The sequence below is a fragment of the Balaenoptera ricei genome, chromosome 1 (assembly GCF_028023285.1).
Source record: "Balaenoptera ricei isolate mBalRic1 chromosome 1, mBalRic1.hap2, whole genome shotgun sequence".
Classification (NCBI taxonomy): domain Eukaryota; kingdom Metazoa; phylum Chordata; class Mammalia; order Artiodactyla; family Balaenopteridae; genus Balaenoptera; species Balaenoptera ricei.
The window spans coordinates 159,867,064-159,885,424 of record NC_082639.1 but is presented as its reverse complement, the minus strand read 5'-3'; the positions used below and the strand labels follow the sequence as shown (position 1 = coordinate 159,885,424).

Genomic DNA, 18,361 nt, shown 5'->3' with positions numbered 1-18,361 from the left:
TGGGTATTGTCACTCCTTTGTCAGTAAGGTGAAGGTAAAGAGCGTGGGCTCTGGAGTCAGACTGCCTTGGGCAGAATACTTATTCTGTAAACTTAAACTTCCTTTTCTGTTTCTGCCTTTTCGGGTTGTGGGGAATAAATGAGGTAATTCATGTAAAGGGCTCACTATAGTGTCTAGGCCATAATGAGCATTCAAATGTTCTCTTCTACTATGAATATGATCGTGATCATTGTTATTTTTATCTCTTGGCTTCTGAACTTCTAGATAGGAAGTTAGTTGAGAATAAAGATTTCACTTTATAGCCCCATCGTTGTCTAAACACAGGGCTTTGCGTCTGGCAGGGGTTTGTGTGTATGAATGCTTAATGTGCCCAGTTGGCACTGTCAGCTTGAGTAATTAATGCCACGGGTCATTGACTGCTGGGCCACTTGATGGTGTCAGGAATCAGGGAATTGGGATTGAAATTAGTTCTCTCCACCTTGAAAGTGCTGGTCCTCACTTCTGTGATATTAGATAACTTACATGCCTCCTGTGTCTTAGGAAGACCGTCAGGGCTGCAGTATATTCTGGATTGTATTAGTGTTATTGGACTGTGTTGTACGAAGCCTTCCCAAACTTCCACAGAAGTTGTTTCTCCTTCCCGTCTCCTTGGCACATTGCACATACCTTTACTGTAGCACTTACTGTATGGAACTGAAATTATCTGTGTGTATCTGTCTCCCCAATTAGACTTCTAAAATTTTTACTGAAGAACCGTTCCCAACTTTCTGGGGGATTGCTCTATTCCCGGTGCCTAGCGTGTGGTGGAAATTCAGCAGATATTTGCAGAACGACTAAGTAAAACGAACTGTTTGGTTTTCCTCCTTTGTTTCTCCTGGATTTCAGTTTATGAAAACCATAAGCTATATGTAAAAAGCAGTTTTTTACTTCTTCTCACACCTCTGCTGTGTTTTTGTCCTGCAGGGGCTGATGCTGCAGAGGATGAGGAAGTGGATGTCACCAGTGTGGACCCTATTGCTGCCTTCTGTAGCAGGTGAGCTGCCGCCGAAGGCTGGGCCTGGGGTGCTCCTCCTCCTCAGTCTCTGGTTGTGCTGCTTAGTTCCCCGGCTCTTCCTTCAGGCCCATCTGCCTTTTACCTCAAAGAGATAACTCCTCTGGTGCGCAAGAAATCCCTTCCCTTCTCCCTTGATAGAAAAATCTTAAGAAAGTGAAATAATTTGTTTATGCCATTTATTTTACTACTGATTTTATTAATCTGATCTCCTTTTAAAAAAATTTATTTATTTATTTATTTATGGCTGCATTGGGTCTTTGTTGCTGTGCGTGGGCTTTCTCTAGTGGTGGCGAGCGGGGGCTACTCTTCCTTGCGGTGTGCGGGCTTCTCATTGCAGTGGCTTCTCTTGTTGCGGAGCAGGGGCTCTAGGCGCGCAGGCTTCAGTAGTTGTGGCTCGCGGGCTCTAGAGCGCAGGCTCAGTAGTTGTGGCGCACGGACTTAGTTGCTCTGTGGCATGTGGGATCTTCCCGGACCAGGGCTCGAACCTGTGTCCCCTGCATGGGTAGGCGGATTCTCAACCACTGTGCCACCAGGGAAGCCCCTGTTTGATTTCTTTTTATTTGTCTTGGCTTTCTTGAAATTTTAGATCCATACCTGTTGCTTATGGTTAGATGATTCTGCCCTAGAGGAAGGGTTCATGGTTTAAGCAACTTTCTCCTCTTTTTTCCTATCCCTTTTCTGATCCTGTTCCAAATAGTGATGAAGAGCTGGAAGATTCAAAGGCTCTATTATATTTACCCATTGCCCCTGAGGTAGAAGACCCAGAAGAAAATCCTTATGGCCCCCCACCGGATGCAGTCCAAACCTCCTTGATGGACGAAGGGGCTAGTTCAGAGAAGAAGAGGCAGTCTTCAACAGATGGGTCCCAGCCACCTAAGAAGAAACCCAAAACAACCAATATTGAACTGCAAGGAGTACCAAATGATGGTAAGAGCCACATTTTCTCTCCCTCACCTGACAGACGCCACTCTCCAGCACAATCTGGTAATTTCCTGTTTGGGTGATTTTCCCTTAAAGGAATTTTCCCATGAGTCTTTTTTTTTTTTTTTTTAATTAATTAATTAACTTATTTATTTATTTTATTTATGGCTGTGTTGGGTCCTCGCCTCCGTGCGAGGGCTTTCCCCAGCCGCGGCAAGCGGGGGCCACTCTCCATCGCGGTGCACGGGCCTCTCACTCTCGTGGCCTCTCCCGCTACGGAGCACAGGCTCAAGACGTGCAGGCTCAGTAACTGTGGCTCACGGGCCCAGCTGCTCCGCGGCATGTGGGATCTTCCCAGACCAGGGCTCGAACCCGTGTCCCCTGCACTAGCAGGCAGACTCTCAACCACTGCACCACCAGGGAAGCCCATGAGTCTTTTTTATAGTGCTTTACAACTTTGTAATAATTTCATCTGCTTTCACTTCTCTTTTAAAATGGGGAGATTCTGCTCTCAGTACTTTGCCTAAGATGACATACTTTAACTCTTCTGACATCTGGCTCAGTTTGTTTAAGTACCCTACCTCTCCCGCAAGATTCTCATTAGGTAGTAAAGTACTAGTCAGACTTGGACAACCTTAATTCTTCCTACCTACTTTTACAGTCTGACTCTAGAAGCCTTTTTAATTACATGGTTGAGTCTGGATTCTTACCCTGGTCTTTCGTGTACCAAAGCCCATTCCCTTTCTGCTCTCACATGCCAGTGTGCACATGTGCATTCCTGTTCTGGCTTGTGTGATAAAGTATCAGTGTGTCTTTGAGCTACCTTTTCCATTTAGAGCTGCTGTGGCTTCGTATGAATCACATAGGCCATGTGGCCAAGGAACTGTTTCTCATTTAATGGCCACTCTTCTATAGTTTATAATTAATAAACAAAACAAACTTTTCTTCTTGTATTAGTGGACCTGAGACACAAGAGCAGAATTCTTTGCTCATGGATAGGTGGCATGGCACATGGTCAGTTGGGGTGATGTGTGGATTTCTTTCTGTGCCTATCTGTCCTTTTACAGAAGTCCATCCACTACTGGGTGTGAAGGGGGATGGCAAATCCAAGAAGAAGCAAGCAGGCCGGCCTAAAGGATCAAAAGGTAAAGAGAAAGATTCTCCATTTAAACCGAAACTCTACAAAGGGGACAGAGGTTTACCTCTGGAAGGATCAGCGAAGGGTAAAGTGCAGGCGGAGCTCAGCCAGCCCTTGACAGGTAAGGACACACTGGGAGCACTGTCTGGCTTGCTTCGTGGCCTTGCTTTGTACAGCCCCTGACTCCGTTTAACTGCGGCATTGTTTCCTTCCTTCCCTCCTTTTCCCCAGTGGCAGATATTCTCTGAGTTTTAAGCTACTGCCGAGGGCAGGCTAAACCAGATTTGGCTTAATTCAGTGGCTCTTAACCTTGGGTCTATAACCAGGGGATCTCCGTTCCCTTGGTCTTATGCAAAATATTGTGTGAATATTTTTTGGGGGAAGATGCCTGTATGTTTCACTGGATTCCTGTAGGAATCTGTGACCTGAAAAAGGGTAAGAACCCCTGGTTTAATTCATTTTTTAATCTGTGTTTGCTCCTAGGTTTTTTGTTTTGTCTCAAATGAAAGATCCAGACAGATTAACCAGAAATATGAGCTTCTTTATACAGCCCCTGACTATTTAACTGTAGCATCTTTTTTCTCTCTCTTCAAATTGTTGAAATCCCAGAGGTGGTGTTTTTCTCTCTTTCCGTGGTCTAGAAGCAATGATGGAGTTGTTAGTAGTACTATCACGTTAAGGAAGAAGATGAGGTGTTTTGTTTTTTCAAACAGGAGATTACCAAAAAGACAAACTTTTTAGCTTCTTAACACCTAAGCCTCTTGAAACTTACTGTTTTCTCACTTTTATATATGATTGAGGGATTTTTATTGGAGGATGGAGAGCAGTTTCAATTTCCAGTCAAATACTTGTGAATCTAGGCTAAATGGTCTTTTGTTTGGAAAATAGTAAGCAAACTCAAGTTCATTTCTGCTCAAATATTGTTGGGTTTTGGAAACTTTTTGTTTTGTTTTATATTTAGGCACTGCTTTAGTTAATACATTACTCTCAGTTTTCTGTGGCTAGGTCAGTAGATTCAGAGGCAGGACTAACAAAATATCAGTGTTTGTATTTAGGTTTTTTTTTTCCCCCCACTTTAAAATTTTAATTGTGTTAATCCAAATGTGATGATATGCAAAACAGAATTCCTTAAGCCAGTTAATCGTTGTGAAGATGAATTCTCTTCTACAGAGAAGCTGAAACAGACTCAATTTCTCATCATTTTGAGTATTCTCCCTCAAGTTCACTAGATTTAGACTTTTCATAGTACAACACCATACCATTGGAGCACTAGCATTTTTTTTCCCAGCAACAATATTTATGGTACTCCACTGATAATCACTTACCACCTCCACATTCAGTCCACTTAGGGCCATGTCTGTATATTTTTAAAAATAGCCTGGAAGAGTTATATGGGCATTGCCAACAAAGATTGCATGTCAGTAATTGACTAATGTAAATAAAAACCATCCTTCCATAACCCACTTCTTGCATAAGCAGATGCCAATATAGAAGAAACAATTGAAAGTTCAAATAGATTTCCCTGGCCCCAAGAGCTGAAATGCTTCAGGGTGATTTAAAATGTAGGCAAACATATTGAATTAATTGAAATACTCTAAGACATACTTTCCCAGCGTCTTCAGAATCTATCTGTAATTAATCATTTGCTTTTTAATACTAAGCATATGGCAAATAAACCATTTGAAGTTTTTAAAAACTAAAATTTTCTCTCTATAATACAGTGATTTCAACTTTTAATTATAGTTGATATGGTCACTAAAAGTTACTAAATATTTTTGGCATTTCCCAAATTGGGTTTTTGTCAAAGGTACCAGGAAGTATTGTTATATTTTACAGCTTAGAGTATAATAGCAGTGGTATTTTTTAGCTATGCTTCAAAAACATCTAAATGAGATGTTAGAAAGTTTACTTAGAAAGTTTACTTAGCCGTACAGGAATGGGCCTTTTTATTCCCTAAAGTTTTCAAAATACTGCATTGAAATGTTGATCTGTGTGTAAAATACATAGTGTTTGTACATATCAGCATTTCAGAACTCCTTCTAGCAAGACTGGATATCATTATCAATGGCCTATTAGAAGTTTATTCCCACTCACTCAGCTGACAAGGTTAAAAGAGGTACCGACCTCATTAAAGGCTAGAACTTGTGTCTTGAAACAGCAGGGTGCTTCAGACTGGATTTTTATTTTCTGCATTATTGTTATCAGGGACTTGAGTTGGTCAGCCTTAAATAGAGGCAGCTATTTTAACGGCTTCACCCTTTGAAAGGACTAGAGGAGACTTTTACATAACAAGGCCAGGGTGATGATACGCTTTCTGATAACACACAGACAAAACAACTCTAGATTACTGCAAACATTTTACCAACTTCTCATGATTGTCTGCATTGCCTACTTCCCCGTGTAATCTATACTTCCTTCTTCCCATTTTCTCCTTCTCTTGCCTTGGTTCCTTGGCCTTTTCCTGAATGGAAATGGCCAGATCAAACTCCCGAGTGTGCTGAGGAGCAGGATCATTAAGAAATCTGGAAAAAGGCACTGTGATCTAGTCCTAACACTTCCTCAGAAGGGCTTTCAGCCACTAGCTGCAGTGGGGTTTGGATCTTTATGAAGGCTGTGAATCTGGGGGAGGGTGCTGAAACTGAGTATCATAGAATGCGCCATTAGAAGTCTCAGTTTCAGGACAACCTGTCATATCTTTTGTGTGGGTTTCTTTGGGCGAAGGTGGCGCTTCATCCAATACCATTTTCAGCTTGGAGGGCCCAGAGCAGGCAGAGGCTGGCTGACACATGCTGTTCATTTTCACATGGCTCCCCCAGGCCTTTGAGGTAATAAAAACTCTTATGTCTCATGTTCTTCCACACCTTGGAGAGTTTCAGTAAAAAGCAGCATGCTGTCATTGTGGATTTTCCACCAGATATTAAGAAATGAATCCTGATCCTCAGTGGCTGATGCTGAACCATCTTCAAAGATTAATTCAGTCTGATGGGTATATTTGTAGATTCAGTGCTTTGTGGACCTCCCCTCCCCGCAAATGCCTAGAGCCAAATCGTTTGAAGGCAGATTGTAGGTGTAGGCTATTGCTCAAGTTAGATAAATGCCAACTGTTTGTTAATATCTGCAATTTATCAGTTACTGAAGAAACTGTTCAGTAAGCCCTGATAGGCCTGACAAAGCTGCTATAGTCTGTTGCATGTTGCAACAGGAGATTATGCATTTCAGGTGACAGTTGGAAGACACATAGACCGCCAATAGAAGTAATCTAGCCATCTGGAATCTGGGGCTGTAGAAAATTCTTCCCTGTCACACAGCTCATCAGTATTGAACAGTACCAGTGGACCCACATCCACGAAGACACACTTTCTGTGATGAGTGAAGACCCATCAGTGAAGCTTGAGGGTAACCCTGAGCTGGGGACTTTTCAGAAAGTCCAGATCGACATAGCACCATCTATCAGATTCCCCCTGGTTACCTCATTAGATACTCTCCAGAGGGCAGTCCTCAGGATCGAAACTTGAGATGTGAGCAGAACCACCAGTGTCCCGGTTGCCCTGTGACCGCTCAAAGATTGCCCCAGAAGTAGGGCTCCTTGGCAGTAAACACCATCGGTAGCAGGTGTGACAAAGTTGTGGTCTGTCACATATGTGGTCTAAAGGCCTTGTGGGATGGTGGGCATGAAGGGAATGGTGTGCACCTGGGTCTGTTGAGGGTGGCAAAGGCCAAACTGAGCAGAGGTGCCACTTCTGGGGGCCGACAGGCCCTGCGCTGATTTCCCTGCCTTTGGCTGCACCACTGCCCTCCTGGTACTGGCCCCCCACCCTGGGCCTCTGAACCATATTCTGTTCACTTGCTGAATCTGATTGTTTTAAATGATTGGTAGGGGCTTCCTCCCCCACCTTTTTGAAAAATGATCAGTTTCTCAAAGACTAATTTATGAATTCCTGCTAAAATCATATTTTTAGATGGCTAGTTGGGTATTCTCATTCTGTGTGGTCTTATTAGCTAAGGTAATGTTTGAAAATTAATATCCAGTGTTTTCTTAGGCCACCCTGGCTTGGCTGCTTTGGAGAGGTACCAATAACAGCTGTTTACCATGAGCTGAATTTTTCTTGATTTTATATTACTGGAGATTTCTGTCATGTTGCGGCTAAATAATACTTGGGGCAGATTTTTAAGTAGCCTGGAGATCTTCTGCTTTGTTGCTGTTTCTGTGTATCTTATCTTGCTCACAGACTTGCTTGCTCTGGTATTGGTTTGTTGCCTGATGCCTCAACAAGCTTTGTTTTTGGTCTGTTCACAGGAAAGAGAGCAATAAAGAAAAAACATTAACTGACCTCAGATAATCAGTATAATAATGTAGCTCATTAGTCATCTTGAGTGCCCATTATTAATGCAAGCCACTTTTTCCTCTTATGAGTTAGGCTTAAAATATCAATGTTGTCTATTTTTAAACTGTTAAACTAGATTGGTCAGAGTACCTGTGGAAACAGAGAAACTAGCCTTAAAGTGTTAAAGGCCTGTTACTGAGTCCTCTGGAGTAGATTCTTTTATTTCACGATTTTTAAAAAAAATCAATTGAAGAGGTTAATTATTACGTTTTATGTTGAAAGATCTGAAAAACTGATGCTTAAATGTACTTTTTATCTTACTGAACTATATAAAGTTTAAATTTGATTTTTAACATGTAGCATCCAGGAGAGTTTGTATCTCATAATTTCAGTCTCTTCTCAGGCAAATTGGAATTTATTTTTATTGCCAGTTTTCATCTGTGCTTGAACTTATTTAAAATCAGGTTAAAAGCAAGGTTTATAAATGGGTACTTTTTTTTTTTTTTTTTACAACTTGGGCAATTATTTTTAACCATTTTACCTTCAAGTGGCATGTTCTTCCCCATTCCAGATGACACTGGGAGGACTTTCTTCACCTTGTTCTCTTTTTACACTTCCTAGTTAATATTTCACAACAACCCATTTAAGGATGTCCCTCAGAGATTGAACAGCTTCTATGGAGTAATCAGGGAAGTGTTCATTTGATTTTACTATTTAGGATTTTATTTATTGATCAGTTGTTGGCGCATAGAAATGCCGACAGTAGTTTTCGTTAACATTTCACCATATTTGGGATTCTGAGGAGCTGAGAGTATCATTTAAGGAAGAAGGATGTTTGGAAAAGGGTTTGTTGCTCACCGTTAATCATTTAGTGGCGAAGTAGTCTAGTGTATATGAAAGATTGAAAGAGGCAGTACCCTAGAATTTCCTTTCCTCTACTTACTGCACCTTTTGGAATACGAAGCATTATATGTTAACACCTTGGAGAATGGTTAGAAGCTTGGAAAATGTGTAGAAGTCTGATCATTTTGCCTTTTTTTCTCCCTTTGGGGCAGTGCTGAGAAAAGTACTGAGGGAGGGGGTGGGGTTTGGATTATTTGTTGCTTCAGTAAAGAGTAATTGGGAGTTGGAGTTGGTTTTAACTTAAAGGGGGGAAGTTCTTAGCCCATGTGTGCTTGTAATGCATCATCCAGCATCTGTATTTGTGTTCTTGAAAGTAACTGGTCTAAGTTGATGCTAAAAGAAATCTTTTTATTTCTCATCTTTTTAGCAGGGGGAGCAATCTCAGAACTGTTATGAAGGCCCTTGAAGTTCTTCGTTCTTCCCTACTTTGCCATCGTGTGGCCTCTGGACACTGTGGTCAGTCATTTGAGATTGACTTTAATTTAAAACAAAGGCCTCTGTCTTCCACCCAGGAGGTGGAAGGAGTGAATTTTATGTTTGAATGAAGAAGTGAATTATGGAAGAAGAATATATGTCCCTTCCCTTTCAAGCATAAGTCCAAATAGGCTCTCAGGAATGAGGATTTGTGAAGACATCAAACAGGAGTTTTGACTCATTTAAACTTTAATGCTTGTTATGTTGCTGGAGAAGCGATTCCTGTTTTGCTCGTCTGTCTTTACTGTACCCAGCATCATTTCGGCCTGTCATTTCCTATCTCCTACTTGCCTTCCCTCCACAGTGCACGTCCTTGCGTGACTTGTTCTTATCTGAAATTTTGCTGCCTGTATCCTAGGAAAACTTCTGTTGCACATTCTTTCTTCCATTTTTAAACTTACCCACTCACCAGATACCTCCTATATTTCCATATTGTGTTACAAAGATGGGCAGAAAATAAAGTGCTGGAAAGATTTCAGATTTTCCAAAAGGAAAGAAAGATAAGAAAGGCCCCCTCTTTTTTAACATACTATAACATTTTGCTCAAGAAGTTGAGCTATAAGAGGGTCAGGTTTTTCTTTGTATTCTTTTCATTGCATGTTTCCAGTATTGGTTCATTCTCATTAATCGTGGTTTTTGAAGATAGCTAGTTCATTTGTCTCCAGCAAAGAATCATCAGTAGTTTATATTGCTTTACCTGTACTGGCTTCCAGAGCCAGAAACAAACCGAGGTGTCTCTCAGCAGGCTTCTTTTTTACTGGGGGTGGGGGAATCTATGCAAGGACTAAAATAAAACCGTCCAAAATCAAAGCAACGACAACACAGTTCAAATAAAAAAATCAAAGAACCTTTTTTTTTTTATCATTGCTCGTGGACATCTGTCCTTCCCATCAGTCATTGCATTTCCCCTCCTTGTATCCACACCCCTTTTCCTTCCTACATGTTTCCAGTCACTTCCTTTCTGTGAAAGGTTGCTTAGCTTTTTAAAAAAATTTTTAATTTTTGCTTTTGCTGTTCTTTGTATAAAAAGTAGCAGATTGGATGGATGTGTACACTAGGTGTTTGAAATTCTCTGAAAATCCAGAGTGAAGAAACCAGGTGTGGAGGGGCCTCTCCAGCCTCTCTTGAGTAGAGCTTTGAGCTGACTGGAAGTGCTTAATCTGGATCATCATTTTCACAGTATTTTCAAAGGAGAGTTAAACACTGTGCTTATTGGGAAATCTCTGTCAGTTGGTGGTTGCTCTGATAGGTAGCCAAACGAGGTGATTACCTTTTGGATTTTAGCATAGAAATCAAAGTAGAACACATCAGCAAGAGCCTCTTCCATTCCGTCTTTAGAACCAAAACATTCAGTAGTTGAAGCAAGAGCTCTCCCTGAGTCAGTGGCAAAATGTCTATATTTTTAGATGCCACTGCTTTTTCCTCAGATGCTCATTTTGTGAATTTCATTTCCTATTTCATATTAGACCAGTGGTTGAGATTGGTAGGTGGGTCACTAGACATGTTTTTGTTTTGCAGACGTTATTTCCATTTTGTTTCTCTTTGTACTGTACAGTGCAGTAGTATGCAAACTGTGTGATACAAGAGGTTTCTGCCTTATTTCCACATGCAGAGTAGCTGGGTGTCCTCTGCCTGAGCATTTGGATGTTCAAGCTCTGTCCATCTCCTAAACTGGCTACTGAGAAAATCAGCTTCAGCCCTGTCAGAGTGTCTCTGGCAGCAGCTCCTAATAATTATTTATGCTTTTGGAATTTTTTTTCAGCTCCTAAAACCTTCTGTCTATTTCAGTTTGATTTTCTCGATTTGTACAATATATGCATATTCTCTTTTTCCCTTTTGTCATCTGCCCACCCCCCAGTGTTTTGTTTTCTGATGTTCTGTAGTTTTGTACGAGATGAGACTTAGCCTTGGGTACTTCTTGCTGAAGCTTTAATGCTTTGTAAATAAAATCTGATGTTTATTAAAGAACAGGTGTAGGTGTGTGTTTGTAGACACTGGTCACTTCTGAGAGTCACCAGCCACTTCACTGTGTACAACAGAAAAAGCAGCTTACTTTGTTGATGTTAGATCTTCTCCGTGTAGAAATAACAGAGCTGGAAGGGCTAAGGGGTGGCCAGGTAGTCCAGATACCTGCCTTTGGACAAGATTATAAATAAACAATTCAAGCAAAAAGTTAGTGAAAAAAAGATCATGTAGGAATGACCTCTCTTCCAATTCCTTAGCTCAGTAAGTGTGTAACTACTCTGTAGAGGCCGCAGTGCTAGGAGACATTCTGGAGCTTACAAAAACACTTGCCAAGAGGGTCCTGCCTTCCAAGGATCTTTCTTAAAGTGTAAGTACAGATAAATTCCTCTTCATTAGCACTTTTTCTCCCTAGATTAAATAGCCTTGAAATCCATCGAATACTTACTGTCTCCTAAAGAATAAGATGTTTCATAAAGTCTATTTAAGTCTTTGATTTTAATCATCTCCAAATCTGAGTGTCCACTTATTAATCCTGTTATGTGACTGAGAATCTTTTTGACATCATAGCTGTTTCATAGCAACTTTGACCCAAGTGAATGATGAGCTCCTTCCTCGTTCTGTGGGGTGGGGGGACTGGGCTGAGAGGCAGGAAGAATTATGTATCCTCTCCCCCAGAATATATCTTCGGTACCCTTGGGAAGGAAGAGTGCCTAGAAGTGGGAGACGAGCTGCATTTAACATCGCCTGTCTTGCTGCTAAGCATTGATTCTAAAAGCCCTTTTGGCCCTTGCCTTCATGAATTTTCATTTCTATTTAAAATTCCTTACACACTTTACAAAGTGTTTTCATGTACAGTTTGTCACTTTTGATGCTCAAAGTGACCTTCCTGAAATAGGCAAGGAGGTCTTAATTTACAAAGGAGGAAACAAATTCAGGAAGGGTAAATCACTTGCCTCTCAGTCCAGAGTTCTTAATCCTTTTTATAGAAGGTTTAGGAGCATTTTAAGTTAATAATAACTTAATTCAAGTTAATCCTCTCTTTTTTTTTTTGGACTTGGTATTTGATTTCTTATTTGGGCAGATTTAGCTGGTATTTTGAAACCTTTGAATTCAGATTCTACAATTTGGAGTGGAGAGGAAAGGGTGAGGAATGGTACAGCTTTACTATGCATTGAGGTAATTTGGAAATTCACTTCAGCTTCTGACGTCTTTTCATCTTTGTTTCCCAAGAGGTGGATTTAAATTCATTAAAAGGATGGGAAAAGAATGAAGACTGGTAAGGTGGTGGTTAACAAGCAGTGATAGTAAAGCAGCAACCTTGTGACATTTTTTCTGCCTTGTGGCCTCACCTGTTAATAAGGACTGGACTTTTATTAAGTTGTATTGTTTTATTGACAATGCATGCATCATATCTTTTGACTTTGAAGGCTATCTCATGTCCAAGGAATTAAATTATGTTGTGGAGGATTTAGCTGGAACACCTCGGGTGTTGGCTGAGGGTGGTGAAATGCCTACTAAGACATGAAGAATTTGGCCACTAGTTTCATCCTTGGGAACCTGGTGTTGGCCTTCTATCTACCTTTGGTGGTGACTTTACCTAAAACACTGGCCATTCCTGAGAAACTGCAAGAAGCTGTGGGGAAAGTTATTGTCAATGCCACAACCTGTTCTGTCACCTGTGGCCTTGGCTATAAGGAGGAGACCATCTGTGAGGTGGGCCCTGATGGAGTGAGAAGAAAGTGTAAGTCTCAGCGCTTGGAATGTCTGACCAACTGGATCTGTGGAATGCTCCATTTCACCGTTCTCATAGGGCAGGAATTTAAGCTGAGCTGTCTCAGTTCAGACATCCTGGAGACTGGACAGGAAGCTTTCAGATTCACCTGGAGACTTGCTCGGGGTATCATCTCAACTGATGATGAAGTCTTCAAACCCTTCCGAGCCAGTTCCCACTTTATAAAGTTTCAGTCCGCTCAGGAGTATGACTCTGGGACCTACCGGTGTGACGTGCAGCTGTTAAAAAACTTGAGACTTGTCAAGAGGCTCTATTTTGGGCTGAGGGTCCTTCCTCCTAACTTGGTGAACCTGAATTTCCATCAGTCCCTTACTGAGGATCAGAAGTTAGTAGATGAGGGCCTGGAAGTGAATCTGGACAACTATTCCAGGCCTCAGCGCCCACCGTGGAAAAAGAAGGTGACCATAGCTGTGGGAATAGGAATTGCCAGTGGTGTGTTGGTGAGCATCGCCCTGTGCGGTGGGCTGAGGGTGATCCACAGCAGTGCCAGCCTTGAGACCTTACAAACCTTGCTGCCGAAGGGCTGGCTGCTCAGGAAGCCAAACTAGCTTTTCAGGGGAGTGTTCTGGCTGCCTGATTGTGGATTAACTAAGAGGCAGGCTTCCACTACCAAAGGAGTGAGTGGGGGTTGTGATGCGGGGCAACATCGTGGTAGCTGTGGGCAATATTCTCTAACTCTGTGTCCCAGATGGATCTCTTCCAGATCTTCCCTGCCCACTAGGAACCCAGGAAACCTGACTGCAGGTATCTCCCTGCTCCTGGGAAGAGTTCTGTCCTCCAAGTTTACATTTATTTTCTACCCTTTACAACTTGTATGCCTCCCTACCTTGATCTCCCTTCTGAGCAGTATAATCATGTAGAAGGATATAATAGCTTTTCTAGTAAAAGTGTTTTTTCCTCTTCAATAAAAACCATTCCCAGGTGCTGTATGGAGACCTAACCTTTTCTGCCCTTTAGTTTAAAATTTCTTGCAGTTGTTTAAATTGTCCCATAATCAGTCTGGTTTTGGGTTAAACTCACACACCAGCGTTTTTAGAATAGACATTGAACATATCGCTTTGTAGGGGGCATATGCCCATTTGTGGCAGAGCCGAGGGTGTTAGTAATGACTTCTGACTCAGGTATGTAAGAGACAGTCACTAAATGTTGATAAATTATTTGCACCCCTTATACCTCCCACGTGAAGCCTTTGTGCTCAGTGCTAAGTTGAATTCCTGGTGAAACACTGGATTCTTCAGCTGGTAGATTGCCCCTGAACAGTTCCTAGGCTTGCTCCATGCTCCTGTCCTTCTAGCTCTTTGAGTGCCCTGAAGCTTGTGTTGCTGGATGTTTCTTACAGCAGCCAAGGCCCCCTAACGGAGGACTAGTACCTTCCTTCCTCAACAGGAAATCCAATCTTAAGACCTTCAGAGGCCATTCAGACTGTGTCTGAGATAATTGGCTTGGCTTGTGAAACTATCAGGGAAATTGCTCTTGGGCCGCCAGCTGAGCTAATTCTATATGAGAGAATTAGCATTTCTTCCCCTCACTTTTTTCTCAGCACAGAGGACGTAGCAGAAACAAGACTTGGACCAGTGGTTATCTTCTCTGGCCGTGTGTCTGAATCACCCGAATGAGCTTTTGAAAAATCAGATTCCTGAGCCCTAACTTGAGGATGCTAATTCAATTTAAATTATGACCAATGGATCTCTGTTATTTCTTCTATTTTAAATTAAAAAAAAAAATCCAACCCGTAGAAAAGTTGAAAGAAAGGTTTGATGACATCCACAGACCCTTTATCTGGATTCACCGATTGCAAACGTTTTGCTCCAGCTCTCTTCCTCTCTAAATACATATTGATTTTATGTGAAGCACTTGAAAGCTAGTCACAGACATTGTGACCTTTTACCCCTAAATCATGTATGCATCTCCTAATAAGGACGTTCACCTGTATAACTACAATGACTTCATCACACTAACAATTTCCTAATCTTACAAATAGTTGATACTTCGTTTCTCCCAATTTCTAAAATCTTAGAGCTTTTAACTTAATGTTTGATCTAGGATCAAATGAAGGTTCACGTATTACATTTGATTATTATTCCTCTTAAGTCTTATTTTACAATAGATCCCCTACTTTTTTTTTTTTCATGACATTCATATTGAAGAGGCCATTTGTCTTGCATAGTGTCCCACAATTATTTCCTCATGATTAGATTTCTGAGGAATGAATCTTAAACATTTTTGACAAGAGCCCAACGAAAATGATATGTACTTATTGCATGACCTCGGGAGGCACAATGTCAGGGTGACCCATGGTTGATGATAAGCTTGATCGTTTGGTTAAGGTGGTGACTTCCAGATCTCTCCAGTTGTGTATCTGTATATGTTTTCCTTTTGTAATCTGTGGGGTGATGCTTTGTGATTATCTGGTTTCTGAAAAACGTTCACAAGCGTTTTAGAATCCATTCATGGTCTTTGCCTTATTATTACATGCTGGGGATTGCAAAATGATGGATTCTTTAAATTCATTTTTGTATTTGTTACCCTGCATTTTTCTGTAAAGAAATGCTATTCTTTTTATTCTTTTGACGTTTCAATGAATTCTCTTTTTTTATTCAGTGAATTATATATAATCCATTACTGTTGTCATATTTTTGATGTTCAAATTGTTCCCAGTTTTGGCCAGAAGTCCCTTCAAGCCAACTCTTTTGTCTCTTTGGTGTGGTCCCACTTGACTTTGAGCATGTCCTTGCTATAGCAAGATGCCTCAGATGCACATTTGAACTTTCCTTTCTCCAAACCTGAATCTCCAAGGGAGATTCTCCGAGGGACTCTGTTTCTCCAAGGGGCTCTTGTTCCTTTTAGTGTGGGGAGTAGTATTTAGAAACCATGGTCTGGGTGCTAGATGTGCTCATTGCCACTGAGGAGTCACTGCTTCTAGGCTGTTTGAGTGTCCTAGGTATATGTAAATCATGAGTTCAGAAGCATCTTTGTTTTTCAGAAGTTTTGTAGGTAATTCTCGTATATAGCGAAGGTTGAAAACCACCGGCTTAGACTCATGCATAGGGAGTCTTTAACTATTGCTCTTATTTTGAAAAGGTCTTAAAATTTCCACACACCCTTTCACCCATTCTTTCTACCTCAGATAGGATGTTATTCAGAAGACCTGTTGTGTTCCTGCTATTGACTGTGTAATGGAGCAAGCTAACTGAGGCTTATCTTTGAAACACATGATTGTGAGGATCAAATGAGATCCTGTGAGTAAAACGTCTCTGTAACTGTGAATGACCAGACATGCATGAGTTGGGAAATGTCACTAATGAAGCTCATTACTTTAGACTTGGACACTTCGCTGAAGCAGTCAGGAGAGAGCTTGCTCTGCTTTGAGAGAGGACTGTAAAACATTAATATTACATTGCTGAGGAGGGTTGAGGGGTACGGTGTTTCCCATTTTACAGATGGAAAGACTGAGGCCCAAGAAGAGCTAAATAACTTCTCCAGCATACTGTTGTAAGCCGGTAGTCGAACAGGGGATGGAATATTGTACAGCTCTAGGTTTACAGCCCTCTGTGCATTGGGATCTTGAATTTTGACTCTGAGGATGTGAGGGGATTGAACAGGGAAGAGAACAAAACCCCCTCAGATGTGTTAGTGCAGACCAAAGCCCAGTTTATTTCTTTGAATTCTGTGCATGTGGTCTGCCTCTGGGTCAATTCTGGAGGATCAAGGAGATGCTGCCTGGACTAAGATTTGGGCTCCAGAGTGGCCAGCGCTCCCGACGAGGCTGTGTTGTGGTAACTACCACTATCTATGTGGCCCCCTCAGGGGCTCGTCAGCCTGGGCTTCTTGTGCTGAACAGGCCCTGGGCACACAGCTCAGCACCAAGTAGTGGGGCCTCTGCTTGCCTTGCTTTCTTTCCCTCTTCCCTGAAAAAAGCTGTCAGGCTCAGTCAGCACGGAGCCCTACCTGCTTTGCACCAAAAGAATTGAACACTTACACACCTGCGTAAGTGTATCACACATCTCAGGTGTAATAGAAGTTGTGATAAATGTTGAATGCATGGTAGTGTTGCAGCTGGAAAATGTGACTAGAAATTCATATTCTTTTGGCTGTTGTGAACAGAGGCTAGAGGCACCTTCTCACCAGGAGGAGGTCACTATGTCTCCGCAGGGAGAAGACTTCCCTTTGGTACTGTTGAGTCAATACAGGTATCCCCCGCTTTTTGAAAGTTCACTTTCCACCACTTTGGTTTTACGAGAAACCTACATTAGTACCTGTTTTCGCTAACTGAAAAGAAGTCTGAAGAGGATTTTCACTGTTTCAAAAAAAAGGTAATTGCTTCTTTGCTTTACACCATTTCAGCTTAAGAAAGATTTCATAGGAACACTCTACTTTTGAGGAGTGGGAGAAACCTGTACCTCAAATGTCTTAAAAATCAGGGAAGCTCGGAGCAGTACCATCAGATGAGCACTGTTTACCGCCCATCCTGTTAGGTAAAGCCAGCCAGCCTAGGAGAATGCCTGCTCTGCTCTGCTGAGGCCTGCCTTAAAGTTGCTTGGCCTAATTTTTCTTCCCTCCCAGGACTGAATAAAGCAGTATGGACCGTGTGTTGTGACTTCCTTAGAGGTGACTGTGTGAAGGCTGAAGGTGTTGGGTAAAAGCCTAGGGTTAGAGAACAGGACAAGGAGATACTCTTTAGTCTGAGGATAAAAACACCCACAGCTGGTGCCAGCTGCCTCAGCAGGTTGAGAAACCATCTTTATTTAAGAACTGCCCGCTACCAGAGTCAATAAATAACTACCATTATAAGAAGTGTAAGAGAGACAGACAATAGGTCAGTGGGAGCGGGTCCATTTTAACAGAAACTGAGTTAAGTCAGTGGTCCAATGAAGCCCCAACCCTTGCCCAGCTGTGAGCTTTTCTAAGCTATGCAGGCCCTGGAGGGGGTGGGTCAGTTGGAGTCTGGGGGCCAAAGCAGGGTGCACCCCATCTGAGGGCATGAGGCTTCCTAGGGCTCTGGGGAAAGCTATCAGACCCATTTGTTTTTTCCTCTCCAGTTTCCCTTTGTTGTCCCGCCTTCCCAAAGCCTACGACCATATATACAGCTACCAGGCACCTCTTTCCATGGAGCTCTTGGAAGTTCCTTGAAAGTGCCCATCTAATCCCTCATGCCACTCCAGGAGCCTCTCTGGCAACCTTGCTCATCTCCAGGATGAAGCCCAGGTTAGGTCTGAGCCAGGGAAATAGCTACACCTATGCCTCAAACCCAGGTTTGAGGATACGGCTATCCCTCCGATACAGAGGAGCCCAGTAGGCGGTCGTATTCTGAGATCAGGAAGCACACAGTCCTCTAGCTGGGGAAGAGATGAAGGGAGTGAAACATTCTAGAGCCAGCTCGGGCTCTTGCCCAGAGTAGACTAGCCTGGCTCCTGCGGCTGCCAAGAGGCAGCGGTGTGTGCTGGGAAAAGAATGCCTGGGGTGAGCCTTGCCGCGTAAATGACTGTGACTGCAGTCACTCCCCTCTGCGTGCTGCAGGGGCCCCAGCAGGTAGGAGCTCCAAGACTCTTCCTGTGCTGAGCACATTTTGATTCCAAGAATCCCAGCCCTGAAGGACACTTGCAGCATCCCCTCCAGTCTTCACCTACCCTAGACCCCAAGACAAACAGCTGTCAAAATTTCTCAAAGGTCCCTACAAAAGGAAGAAGCCTCTCAATTACTCAGTCCAGGGTCTCCTTGCAGACGTTTTTTTCTGACGTCTCTCCTGTCATTTTATCAAAAAGAGCGCCCCCCACCCCCACCGCCCATGG

The 18,361-nt window shown here is 42.3% G+C and overlaps 2 protein-coding genes across 4 annotated transcripts in view; both read left to right on the top strand.

Moving 5' to 3' along the window:
- The window catches only part of RBBP5 (RB binding protein 5, histone lysine methyltransferase complex subunit), a 35,890-nt gene extending 25,107 nt beyond the window's left edge, over positions 1–10,783 (top strand). For 2 of the 3 annotated variants that reach the window (XM_059940143.1, XM_059940132.1), the window contains 4 exons: positions 964–1,033; positions 1,752–1,981; positions 3,043–3,234; positions 8,709–10,783. In XM_059940143.1, the coding sequence (XP_059796126.1) occupies positions 964–1,033; positions 1,752–1,981; positions 3,043–3,234; positions 8,709–8,737 (521 nt within the window). In that variant the 3' untranslated portion in view covers positions 8,738–10,783. The remainder of the gene's footprint in view (positions 1–963; positions 1,034–1,751; positions 1,982–3,042; positions 3,235–8,708) is intronic. The other variant, XM_059940133.1, reaches the window with a different exon arrangement.
- Positions 10,784–12,290: 1,507 nt separating this feature from the next.
- Positions 12,291–13,120, top strand: TMEM81 (transmembrane protein 81). The gene has a single exon (XM_059904709.1). The coding sequence runs from the start codon at positions 12,302–12,304 to the stop codon at positions 13,118–13,120; it is 819 nt and encodes a 272-aa protein (XP_059760692.1). The 5' UTR covers positions 12,291–12,301.
- The last annotated feature ends 5,241 nt before the right edge of the window (positions 13,121–18,361 follow it).

Excerpts from the sequence above, each read along its gene's own strand:
- TMEM81 (XM_059904709.1), top strand. The coding sequence starts at position 12,302 with ATGAAGAATTTGGCCACTAGTTTCATCCTTGGGAACCTGGTGTTGGCC.